The sequence below is a fragment of the Telmatherina bonti genome (assembly GCF_933228915.1).
Source record: "Telmatherina bonti genome assembly, chromosome: 10".
Lineage (NCBI taxonomy): Eukaryota > Metazoa > Chordata > Actinopteri > Atheriniformes > Telmatherinidae > Telmatherina > Telmatherina bonti.
Window position 1 is genome coordinate 1,038,337 of NC_136628.1, and position 13,694 is coordinate 1,052,030.

Below are 13,694 nucleotides of genomic sequence, written 5' to 3' on the forward strand. Positions count from 1 at the left end.
AGATACTCCCGGTGTCCACAGAGACACTCCCGATGTCCACAGAGACACTCCCGATGTCCACACTTCCGGTGTCCACAGAGACACCCTTGGTGTCCCCAGAGATACTCCCGATGTCCACAGAGATACTCGCGGTGTCCACAGAGACACTCCCGTTGTCCAAACTCCCGGTGTCCACAGAGACACTCCAAATGTCCACAGAGACACTCCCTGTGTCCACAGAGACACTCCCAGTGTCCACAGAGACACTCCCGGTGTCCACAGAGACACTCCCGGTGTCCACAGAGACACTCCCGATGTCCACAGAGATACTCCCGGTGTCCACAGAGATACTCCCGGTGTCCACAGAGATACTCCCGATGTCCACAGAGATACTCCCGGTGTCCACAGAGACACTCCCGGTGTCCACAGAGACACTCCCGGTGTCCACAGAAACACTCGTGATGTCCACAGAGACACTTCCGATGTCCACAGAGACACTTCCGATGTCCACAGAGACACTTCCGATGTCCACAGAGACACTCCCGTAGTCCACAGCGACACTCCCGATGTCCACACTCCCGGTGTCAACAGCGACATTCCCGATGTCCACAGAGATACTCCCGGTGTCCACAGAGACACTCCCGATGTCCACAGAGCAACTTCCGATGTCCACAGAGACACTCCCGGTGTCCACAGAGACACTCCCAATGTCCACAGAGACACTCACAGTATCCCCAGAGATACCCCCGATGTCCACAGAGACACTCCCGATATCCACAGAGATACTCCCGGTGTCCACAGAGACACTGCCAATGTCCACACTCCCGGTGTCCACAGAGACACTCCCGGTTTCTACAGAGATACTCCTGATGTCCACAGAGACACTCACGGTGTCCCCAGAGATACTCCCGATGTCCACAGAGATACTCACGATGTCGACAGAGATACTCCCGGTGTCCACAGAGACACTGCAGGTGTATACAGAGATACTCTCGGTGTCCACAGAGATACTCGCAGTGTCCACAGAGACACTCCCGATGTCCACACTCCCGGTGTCCACAGAGACACTCCCGGTGTCCACACTCCTGATGTCCACAGAGACACTCCCGGTGTCCACACTCCTGATGTCCACAGAGACACTCCCGGTGTCCACACTCCTGATGTCCACAGAGACACTCCCGGTGTCCACAGAAACACTCCCGATGTCCACAGAGACACTCCCGGTGTCCACAGAGACACTCCTGTTGTCCACAAAGACACTTCAGATGTCCACACTCCCGGTGTCCACAGAGATATTCCCATTGTCCACATACACACTCCTGGTGTCCACAGAAACACTTCTGATGTCCACAGAGATACTCCCAATGTCCACATACTTACTCCCGGTGTCCACAGAGACTCCCGATGTCCACATACACACTCCCGGTGTCCACAGAGACACTCCCGATGTCCACACTCCCGGTGTCCACAGAGACACTCCCGTAGTACACAGAGACACTCCCGGTGTCCACAGAGATACTCCCGGTGCCCACGGAGATACTCCCAGTGTCCACACTGCCGGAGTCCACAGAGACACTCCCGTAGTCCACAGCGACACTCCCGATGTCCACACTCCCGGTGTCCACAGAGACACAGCAGATGTCCACAGAGATACTCCCGGTGTCCACAGAGACACTCCTGGAGTCCACAGAGACACTCCCGATGTCCACACTCCCGGTGTCCACAGAGATACTCCCGGCGTCCACAGAGACACTCCCGGAGTCCACAGAGACACTCCCGGAGTCCACAGAGACACTCCCGGAGTCCACACTCCCGGTGTCAGCAGAGATACTCCCGATGTCCACAGAGACACTCCCGGTGTCCACAGAGACACTCCCGGTGTCCACAGAGACACTCCCAGTATCCCCATAGATACTCCCGATGTCCACAGAGACACTCCCGATGTCCACAGAGACACTCCCGGTGTCCACATAGACACTCCCGATGTCCACAGAGCAACTCCTGGTGTCCACAGAGACACTCCCGGAGTCCACAGAGACACTCCCGGAGTCCACAGAGACACTCCCGGAGTCCACAGAGACACTCCCGGAGTCCACACTCCCGGTGTCCACAGAGATACTCCCGATGTCCACAGAGACACTCCCGGTGTCCACAGAGACACTCCCGATGTCCACAGAGACACTCCCAGTATCCCCATAGATACTCCCGATGTCCACAGAGACACTCCCGATGTCCACAGAGCAACTCCCGGTGTCCACATAGACACTCCCGATGTCCACAGAGACACTCACGATGTCCACAGAGCAACTCCCGGCGTCCACAGAGACCCTCCCGGCGTCCACAGAGACACTCCCGGAGTCCACACTCCCGGTGTCCACAGAGATACTCCCGATGTCCACAGAGACACTCCCGGAGTCCACACTCCCGGTGTCCACAGAGATACTCCCGATGTCCACAGAGACACTCCCGGTGTCCACAGAGACACTCCCGATGTCCACAGAGACACTCCCAGTATCCCCATAGATACTCCCGATGTCCACAGAGACACTCCCGATGTCCACAGAGCAACTCCCGATGTCCACAGAGCAACTCCTGGTGTCCACAGAGACACTCCCGATGTCCACAGAGCAACTCCCGGAGTCCACAGAGACACTCCCGGAGTCCACAGAGACACTCCCGGAGTCCACAGAGACACTCCCGGAGTCCACACTCCCGGTGTCCACAGAGATACTCCCGATGTCCACAGAGACACTCCCGGTGTCCACAGAGACACTCCCGATGTCCACAGAGACACTCCCAGTATCCCCATAGATACTCCCGATGTCCACAGAGACACTCCCGATGTCCACAGAGCAACTCCCGGTGTCCACATAGACACTCCCGATGTCCACAGAGCAACTCCCGATGTCCACAGAGACACTCCCGATGTCCACAGAGCAACTCCCGATGTCCACAGAGACACTCCCGATGTCCACAGAGCAACTCCCGGTGTCCACATAGACACTCCCGATGTCCACAGAGCAACTCCCGGTGTCCACAGAGACACTCCCGATGTCCACAGAGCAACTCCCGGTGTCCACATAGACACTCCCGATGTCCACAGAGCAACTCCCGGTGTCCACAGAGACACTCCCGATGTCCACAGAGCAACTCCCGGAGTCCACAGAGACACTCCCGGTGTCCACAGAGACACTCCCAGTATCCCCATAGATACTCCCGGTGTCCACAGACACACTCCCAATGTCCACACTCCCGATGTCCACAGAGACACTCCCGATGTCCACAGAGACACTCCCGATGTCCACAGAGACACTCCCGATGTCCACAGAGACACTCCCGTTGTCCACACTCCTGGAACAAGCTTAAGAGTTCACCAGCGCAGGCCCCGCCCATCAAATGCAGTTAAATTCACAACCAAAACTTTAGAAGTTGTAACCAAATGTTTGTAACTGGAAAGTTAAGAGTTATTTTTATGGTTGTAATTTCTGACAAGCATTAGTTTGGATTAAAAACATTAGTTTGGATTGAAGTTGGAGAAGTATGGTTTCTCACATATAAATTTTTTAAGTGGAACCTAATTTGTTTCTCCACAATAAAATTTGATTCTCACTTTTTTTCTTTTGTTCCCAAAAATCATTTTTGGATTAAAATCAAACTTTTTTGATTGGATAATAAAGACAAATTTCTCTCTATAAGAATGTTGTTTTAATTATTTAGCAAACCCTGAGAAAGGCTTACTGGCCATGACGAAGGACCAGTTTAACCACCCAGCTGGTGTGCTGGAGCTCAGCCCCGCCCAACCCTGACCCGGTTTAACCCCAGATTATCTCCATTAAAGCCACTCCACTCTAAAATAAAATGCATTGTATTGAATTTATCCCAATGATGCGTCAGGCATGCAGTAAACCTGAGATATCACAGCGTTAGTCTGTCCTGGTGGATTCATGCTCCCAGTTCAGCTGCTGGTATTCATCACCTTGTCCTGTACTGCTGAAAGGCAACTGGGGACCAGTCTGGGGAGGGGGTCCCAGAGAGCTGAAGGAACTCTGAATGAGCTCCGTGAGCCACATAGAGGCAGAAACCTGGTTTCTACCTCTGCTTGAAAGTATGTCACGTTAGCGCCGGAGGCTAAAGACAGCTGCAGGGAAGTAATACCTCGTATCCAGGAAGGGTGCACACCGCCTCCACAACAGCTAAAGCAACAAGATGCTGCAGGAAGGAGATTCTCTGTCCAAGCCTAGAGCTCAGCTGGACCTGCAGTCTCAGAGTGAACATGGCACATCCCAGAGGACTGAGCCAGGCGTTCCCGCCGCGACCTGCAAAAGGCGGGAAAACAGCCAGATCAGTTCATCATCGCTCACCAGCTGTCCAGCTCTTATGGACTGGCAACCAGCACCCCTGAACTGGAATGAGCAGGAATACTAAAAGGATGGATGGATAATTTCATGATTCAGAAATGGTTCGAAACAATTTAATATCACAAAAAACAGACAAAAGTAAAAGATAATATTTTTCTATTCTTGGATCAGATTTGATTTTATATTTAAAAAAAACACTGCGGGCCCCCCACCCACTCCGGATCTACTGATAATCAAGACACAGCGTCTTGGCTGTATTATAATGTTTCTGTGTGTTTATGTCTGAATTTGTTCTCTTGGAGTGATGAACGTTGCCGGGATCCACATCTATCTCTGGAAAACCGACATGCAGATAAACTGAAAACGGTCCTGTATCGCCACGAGGAAGAATCTTTCCCAACATTCCTGATCCGGATCACTTCCAAAGTTTAATGGAGTCTGAATTGGACCAGAACGCTTCCCCGGAACTGGAACTCTGTCCAGTAGTTTTGTGTGAAGTTGCTGACAGACACACAAACAGATAAACTGTTAGCTGGAAGTAATAATGTTCCTGGAATACAGACAAGGTGCAGGACAGGATGACCCCACAGACACAGAATAAACATGAAATGATTTGAATGAAATGAAAAACACCATTAATCGACTATGTAGGGGTTTATAATAAATGTATTTCTGCACTGCTGGAGTCAAAAACTCACTAACGCTGATCTAAAGACACACGGACAACCTCTATTTCACACATGTGGGGGGAGTAGGGCTGAGTATGTTGTGGGAGTGAGCTCTGGAGGGCTGAGACCTTTATGGACATCATGTCAAACCTTTCTGTTTGACCATTTTTATGTACAGATTAAATTTCTTGAGCCAGAAACCTGTGGAAGTCCGACCTTCATGCTTGCAGAAAAAACATTCGTCAAGCCGTTATTTTACCAGGGTGAGGAAGCGTTTCCTGAATCCGGGTGAAGAAGAGCAGCATAAGCAGCAGATGGACTCACCTCTTCCCTTGGTTTGTCGAGCCGCCACCGCGATCAAACCCACATCGTCGGGCAGGTGCAGCGTCATCCTGAGGGGACGACAGACAGAAACATTACAACATGTTCTCCTGAAGAACTATGAGGTCCAACTGGAAGATCCCCTGCCGAGTACAGACAGCAGGACCGTTAGCGCCCTGCAGGAGGCCAACAGGACCACCAGGACAACCAGAACCTCGTCGTTCAAGCAACCTGGTGCCGGGCCTCAGCATGAAGCTGAGAACGGAGGAGGTGTGAAGGTCCTAATCCAGAATGTGTCCATCCACTACCAACACATCCTCACATTTCATCTGTCTGAAAGCCATCGGCCTCCTTCAAGAGGAAAAAAGTCACTTCCAACATAAAGAGATTATTTCAGCGATCAATGCTCATCTTGCAGAGAGGATCTGCTGGACATAAACAGGTTTGCATTGATCATCCATCAGCATCAAAGACCAGATCAATGAGAGGAGAAACTAATCCGTAAACCTGATTCATTGAGATAATCTTGTTTACTGGGAGGCAGCAGGAATTATCATTCCCAGACCGTTTCACTGGAGGTGATCAATGAGATGTTCAGCTGCGCCTCAGATCAATGACCTTGTTCAGCTGAACTGCTCTGGAACCTGACTGCTTTAATGCGATGATGATGATGGTAACACCTGCAGCAGACGTCCTGCTGAGACACAAACCGAAGCGAATGATGATCCGTGATCCCGAGCAGGAAGTGAGGAAGACGGCCAGGACCGAGTGGCCTGACCGCTTCATTCCCCTCACATCCCAAAACCAGGAAGCAGAATCCGTTTCTTCCTCCCAGGAAGCACACAATTATCTCCGGACACCAAGACGACGCGGCCAGATCTCCCACCGCGGCTTTTTCTCCTCATGTTTACCAACAAGGCGGATTCTGAGTCATAGCAACACGTTAGTAAAGCGCGCAGGATGCCCCACCTAGCAGCTAGCGTGCTGCTAATGCACCAGATCGCTACGCGCCAACCACCAAGACACCAGAAGAAGTTATCGAGACAACTAAGATGGCAGAGTGAGTGGTTGAGTCTCAGGCAGGGTCTGATTAAACTTTTCATTCACTTGTTTTTTATAAAAAAGTAACTAACCTACAAAGTAAGTGAAGAGACTTTAAACCTTTTTAGACGGACTGTTGAAACTTTAACGGAACCGGCCCGGTATTTTCTAATCATCGGATGATGGCTAACCTCGAACAAGCTAACATTATCGACCATCATCACAGAAGTACAGCACAGAGTGAAATTAGCGGAGAAGACGAAGCATCAAAATGTAGAATTCTTATGACAAACCTGAGGACAACCGTACTCCAGTAAACAGCCCGAAACCTAAAAAGATGAAGAAACGAAGCGCAAAAGAGACGAGAAACCGACTAGCTTCACTGAAGCTGCTCAGTCACTGATGACCAGATTTGATGGGGAATAACGCGCCAAGACCCATCATCACGCAGTTCGTCACACGCACGGTGAAAGAGGAAGAATGGTCCAAGTCCAGGGATGCCGAGTGTGTAAAGAGTTGAAGATCACCTTTAGGCTGGACTACTCCAAGGAAGACCGGGAGACAAAAGGGAAACTGTGGCCTCCAGTGGAGGAAGCCAGATGTTGTGGTAAGAAGGCATATCTAAAGGAGGGATATGCCATCATTGATGGGAAAAAGATCTATCCATCCACCTGGAACTGATGGGCTAACCACAGAATTCTTAAAATTCTTTTGGCAAGAGATTAAAGAATTAATCTTCAATGTATTTACTGATTGTATTGAAGAAGGATGTCTTACTCTGTCAATGAAAACTGGTATAATAACATTAAATCTCAAAACTTAACAAACTTAGACGGTTAGAGACCAAATACATTGCTTGGCAATGATTATAAACTTTTAGCTTTAATATATGCTGAGAGATTAAAATCAGTAATTGATAAAATAGTGGATGAAACTCAATCAGCCTTTATTAAAGGTAGAAGTAGACATAATAATGTTAGATTAATATTGGACATGCTTGATTGCCAATCCTTTTTCAAATATGAGAGTCTAATATTATTTATAGATTATTTCAAAGCCTTTGATTCTTTAGAACATGAGTTTTTATTTCTTACATTGGAAAAATTTGGTTTTGACAAAAATTCTGTTCTGTAATAAAGATGTTATATTCTGACATTTACAGTTATATCTCACTAAACCCAGGTATATCACCTAGGATTAATATAACACGTGGAACACGTCAAGGATGCCCGATTAGTCCAAAACTATTCATTATATGCACACAGTTTCTGGCATACTGTATAATAAGTCACCCAGACTTCCAAGGCATACATTTTTTTTATTATGAATTTTGCCTTCGTTTGCGCATGACACTCTTCTACTTGAAAGATAAATCTATGGTTGGAAATGCTTTGAAAATTATCTCAATTTTTTCCAAAGCTTCTGGTCTTCACCTGATCTTCAGAAGAAGAAGTTTTCACATCTACATAAACAGCAGAAGAAGTGATCTACATAAACAGCAGAAGAAGAAGTGATCTACATAAACAGCTGAAGAAGTGATCTACATAAACAGCAGAAGAAGAAGTGATCTACATAAACAGCAGAAGAAGTGATCTACATGAACAGCAGAAGAAGCGATCTACATAAACAGCAGCAGAAGAAGTGATCAATATAAACCGCAGAAGTGATCTACATAAACAGCAGAAGAAGAAGCGATCTACATAAACAGCAGAAGAAGTGATCTACATAAACAGCTGAAGAAGTGATCTACATAAACAGCAGAAGAAGAAGTGATCTACATAAACAGCAGAAGAAGTGATCTACATAAACAGCAGAAGAAGTGATCTACATAAACAGCAGAGGAAGTGATCTACATAAACAGCAGAAGAAGCGATCTACATAGACAGCAGAAGAGGAAGTGATCTACATAAACAGCAGAAGAAGCGATCTACATAAACAGCAGAAGAGGAAGTGATCTACATAAACAGCAGAAGAAGTGATCTACATAAACAGCAGAAGAAGTGATCTACATAAACAGCAGACGAAGTGATCTACATAAACAGCAGAAGAAGTGATCTACATAAACAGCAGAAGAAGTGATCTACATAAACAGCAGAAGAAGTGATCTACATAAACAGCAGAAGAAGAAGTGATCTACATAAACAGCAGAAGAAGAAGTGATCTACATAAACAGCAGAAGAAGTGATCTACATAAACAGCAGAGGAAGTGATCTACATAAACAGCAGAAGAAGAAGTGATCTACATAAACAGCAGAAGAAGAAGTGATCTACATAAACAGCAGAAGAAGAAGTGATCTACATAAACAGCAGACGAAGTGATCTACATAAACAGCAGAAGAAGTGATCTACATAAACAGCAGAAGAAGTGATCTACATAAACAGCAGAAGAAGTGATCTACATAAACAGCAGAAGAAGTGATCTACATAAACAGCAGAAGAAGAAGTGATCTACATAAACAGCAGAAGAAGAAGTGATCTACATAAACAGCAGAAGAAGTGATCTACATAAACAGCAGAGGAAGTGATCTACATAAACAGCAGAGGAAGTGATCTACATAAACAGCAGAAGAAGAAGTGATCTACATCAACAGCAGAAGAAGAAGTGATCTACATAAACAGAAGAAGAAGTGATCTACATAAACAGCAGAACAAGAAGTGATCTACATAAACAGCAGACGAAGTGATCTACATAAACAGCAGAACAAGAAGTGATCTACATCAACAGCAGAAGAAGAAGTGATCTACATAAACAGAAGAAGAAGTGATCTACATAAACAGCAGAACAAGAAGTGATCTACATAAACAGCAGAAGAAGAAGTGATCTACATAAACAGCAGAAGAAGTGATCTACATAAACAGCAGAACAAGAAGTGATCTACATAAACAGCAGACGAAGTGATCTACATAAACAGCAGAAGAAGAAGTGATCTACATAAACAGCAGAAGAAGAAGTGATCTACATAAACAGCAGAAGAAGTGATCTACATAAACAGCAGAACAAGAAGTGATCTACATAAACAGCAGAAGAAGTGATCTACATAAACAGCTGAACAAGAAGTGATCTACATAAACAGCAGAAGAAGACGTGATCTACATAAACAGCAGAACAAGAAGTGATCTACATAAACAGCAGAAGAAGTGATCCACATAAACAGCAGAACAAGAAGTGATCTACATAAACAGCAGAAGAAGAAGTGATCTACATAAACAGAAGAAGAAGTGATCTACATAAACAGCAGAACAAGAAGTGATCTACATAAACAGAAGAAGTGATCTACATAAACAGAAGAAGTGATCTACATAAACAGAAGAAGAAGTGATCTACATAAACAGCAGAACAAGAAGTGATCTACATAAACAGCAGAACAAGAAGTGATCTACATAAACAGCAGAACAAGAAGTGATCTACATAAACAGCAGAAGAAGAAGTGATCTACATAAACAGAAGAAGAAGTGATCTACATAAACAGCAGAACAAGAAGTGATCTACATAAACAGAAGAAGTGATCTACATAAACAGAAGAAGAAGTGATCTACATAAACAGCAGAACAAGAAGTGATCTACATAAACAGCAGAAGAAGAAGTGATCTACATAAACAGAAGAAGAAGTGATCTACATAAACAGCAGAACAAGAAGTGATCTACATAAACAGAAGAAGTGATCTACATAAACAGAAGAAGAAGTGATCTACATAAACAGCAGAACAAGAAGTGATCTACATAATGTCTGATGGTGACTGGAGCAGGATGGAAAGACCGTTATATGATTGATTGGATTAAATTTTCAAAGATTCAGATGAATAAATGACTTTCTGTCTTGGATGTAAATGGAAATGAGCAGAAAAACTTAAGTCATTCTATGATTGAACCCTTTTATTACCCCGTTGTGGTGAAAGCTCTTCAGAGCCGTGGAATATAAGAGTTTCAAGTTTTAGGTCTGGAGTCTGACACCAGAATGATCAGAAATGTGACATTAAAGCAGGAACCTGTCTGCTAACTGGGCTGGACGCTCCCTTTCACGTGACCGTGTACTGAACTCCTGGACGGCCTCCTGGAGCTGGCCAGAACATTCCCTCCACAGGAAACAACACGGCTCCATATGTTCCTCTGGACGAGACGTGGACGCATCTGCTTACAATCTTTCATAATTGCTGGTGGAGCATTCAAGGTCAATTGGGGCAATTTGATTTTTATGGTTGAACCTGTTGCCACGTTTGTGAGGAACTGATTTTCTTCGCACCCAACCTGTTGTATGGTTTGTAGTTTTCACAGGAAAGTAGTTCTGAATCAAAACACTGTCACTTCCAGTATAGGATCACTTGTGAAAATAAACAGAGCTCTGAAAAGCAGCTGGAAGCCACGAAGCTGTGGTAGGAGCCATGCAAAGACCTGCTGTTCCACATGCGCAGCTGCCACAAAGAAACAGAGAGGAGACAGATAATAATGACATGTGACTGCTGCACCTCATCATTTATGCATCTCTGAACAAAAGGGGGGGGGGGGGGGGGGGGGGGGGGGGCTGCATTTAAAACACTCTAAAAGTGGACTCTTGGGTTTTGACGGCAGCCTGAGGCTCTTCACAGAGAAGTCAACATGTTGGAAGTGTTGCTTCAGCCACAAGGGTCAAGTTGAGCAGGAAAAGCATCATTATGCTGCCTGTAGTCTCTACTGAAAACTCCTGCTTCCACAAACGTGCATGTTTCCACAGCAACAGCTTCCTGACACACTACAACAAGCCACAGGTCTCCGTCCCATCAACCAGAAGGGATCGTGTACATTCCTATATTTATTTTACTTACACTGTGTGCACAATTATGAGGTAAGTGAATATGTTGGCCATTTCACCATTGAATTCACAATTTCCAAATCCAAGCTGTATAAACCTGATTACTTATTGGATTGAATGCCGAACAGGTGATGTGTATTTGTGTTACAAGGGAGGGTGTGGTTTAAGGAGAGCAACACCTGTATAAAGGTGGGCATAATTATTAGGCAGATTCTTCTCCTCATGGCCGAAAAAGAGATTTAACGTACTCTGAAAAGTCAGAAATCGTAGAAAGTCTTTCAGAAGGATGCAGCACTCTTGAAATATCTAAGATATTGGGGCGAGATCACAGAACCATCAAACGTTTTGTTGCAAACAGCCAATAGGGCTGCAAGAAATGTGTAGTGAAAAAAAGACCAAATTAACCGCCAAAGATTTAAGAAGAACCAAACCTGAAGCTACCAGGAAGCCGTTATCCTCCAGTCCTGCCATATTTCACAACTGCAACCTACCTGGAGTGTGAAGAAGTAGGAGGTGTTCAGTTCTCAGAGACATAGCGAAGGTAAGAAAGGCTGAAACCTGACACCTCTGAACAAGACATGTTAAAACATGGAGGAATTATCTGAAGACAAATTTTTCAAAGGTTTTGTGGACTGATGAGATGAGGGTGACTCTTGATGGACCAGAAGGATGGGCCCGTGGTTGGATCAGTAACGGACACAAAGCTCCACTTCGACTAAGACGCAAACAAGGTGGTGTACTGGTATGGGCAGCTATTATTAAAGATGGACTAGTTGGACCTTTTTGGGTTGAAAATGGACTCAAAATCAACTCTCAGACCTACTGCAGTTTTTAGAAGACACTTTCTTCAAGCAGTGGTGCAAGAAAAAGTCTGCTTCTTTCAAGAAGACTATTTTTATGCAAGACGATGCTCCGTCACAAGCATCAAAGTACTCCACTGCGTGGCTGGCCAGTAAAGGCCTACAAGATGAAGAACTGATGACATGGCCTCCTTCTTCACCTGACTTGAACCCTATTGAGAACCTCTGGGCCCTTCTTAAGCAGGACATTTACAGTGACGGTAAACCGTAGAGCTCTGAACAGTGTCTGGGAGGCTGTGGCTGCACACTAAGTTGATTCTGACCGGAAACTGACGGATTGGAAGGCTTGTGACTGTTATCAAAAAGAAGGGTGGCTATATTGGTCACTGAAGGCTTTTTTCCCTTGAATTTCAGTATTGTTTACTTGTAAATTGAGTTTCTTTATTATTCTCACTTTAACAGGTGAAAATAAAAAAGCGAGATTAAAAAATTGTTTGCATAATAATTTTGCACACTCATGGTTGCCTAATAATGGTGTACATCTACATATTCTCTTAAGAAAGCCAAAACTTCACTTTTTTTTAAACTTAATATTCAGGTTTGAGGGTTTGTTCACATTTTGGATTGACCAAGAGCTTTGTAGTTGGACAATACAAACAATCCTCAAAAAACAACTTAATAATTGTGCATGCAGTGTAGATTCCCTCATTGTGTCAGCAAGAGCTGAGTAAAGGAAAGAAACTCGGGAAGTTTGTTGGGTGAAACCTGCAGTTTTTATGCTGAAAATGTGATGGCAGACTCATAAATATAGGCTTTCATGAGACAAAACTCAACTTTATACTCAATCAACTCACAGCTGAGAGAGTTTTTATAAGCCCGACAGATCTCCAGGAGTCTGGTCTTTCAGCTTACTGGTCTTCCAATCCAGTACCACGTCCAGTGGAACCAGGCCAAGCCAGAGGAATGAGGAACATCTTCACGTTCAGCTGTTATCAGCAGGAAAATGTCCTCCTTCCAGCTGCTGGGCTCCCAGTGAGCAGATTTCCAGGTGGTTCTGAGATGCAGGCACCAGTCAATCGCTGCTACGGCCTGCTTGCCTGCAGTCTTAGAAATCTTATTTATTCGTAGCTTATCCAACCTTGGATCTGCATGATAAGACAGGTAAAAACCAGTCCAGAACTTTCTCCAGCCAACAGAAACCAGCAGCCTGTTTCATACTGGTAGGAAATATTCTACATTATTATTTCAGACGGAACAGGATGGGAGTAAGTTCCTGTTAAAGTTGAAGACTGGGACTGCTGGTTAACGTCTGGCTTTGCTACAGCTTCTGTTCCCGCCTGCAGCTGCTTTCAGAAATACGCCCTTCATCTCTACTCGGCCTGATACAGGCGCTGCTGGGACAGGTTTAGAGTTCTAACACCGTTTGTCATGAGCGAATGCTGGGAGGCATAGGAAAGGTACCTAGAGCTCCAAAGCAAAATTCTGTTCCAGATTAAATCCTGTTTCAGACCAAATTTTTGCTTCAGACTAAATTCTGTTCCACACTAAATCCTGTTCCAGACTAAATTCTGCTTCAGACTAAATACTGTTTCAGGCCAAAACCGGTTCCAGACTAAATCCTGTTTCAGACTTAATCTGTTCAGAACTAAATACTGTTCAACGAAATCTGTTCCAGACTAAATTCTGCTTCAGACTAAATCTGTTCAGAACTAAATACTGTTCAACATAATCTGTTCCAGA

At 45.3% G+C, this 13,694-nt stretch overlaps 1 protein-coding gene across 4 annotated transcripts in view; it reads right to left on the bottom strand.

Moving 5' to 3' along the window:
* The window catches only part of hlcs (holocarboxylase synthetase (biotin-(proprionyl-CoA-carboxylase (ATP-hydrolysing)) ligase)), a 62,300-nt gene that overhangs the window by 11,397 nt on the left and 37,209 nt on the right, over nt 1-13,694 (bottom strand). For all 4 annotated transcript variants that reach the window (XM_079247526.1, XM_079247525.1, XM_079247524.1 and 1 more), the window contains 2 exons: nt 5,330-5,397; nt 4,135-4,295 (listed from right to left, as the gene is read on the bottom strand). In XM_079247526.1, the coding sequence (XP_079103652.1) occupies nt 4,135-4,295; nt 5,330-5,397 (229 nt within the window). The remainder of the gene's footprint in view (nt 1-4,134; nt 4,296-5,329; nt 5,398-13,694) is intronic.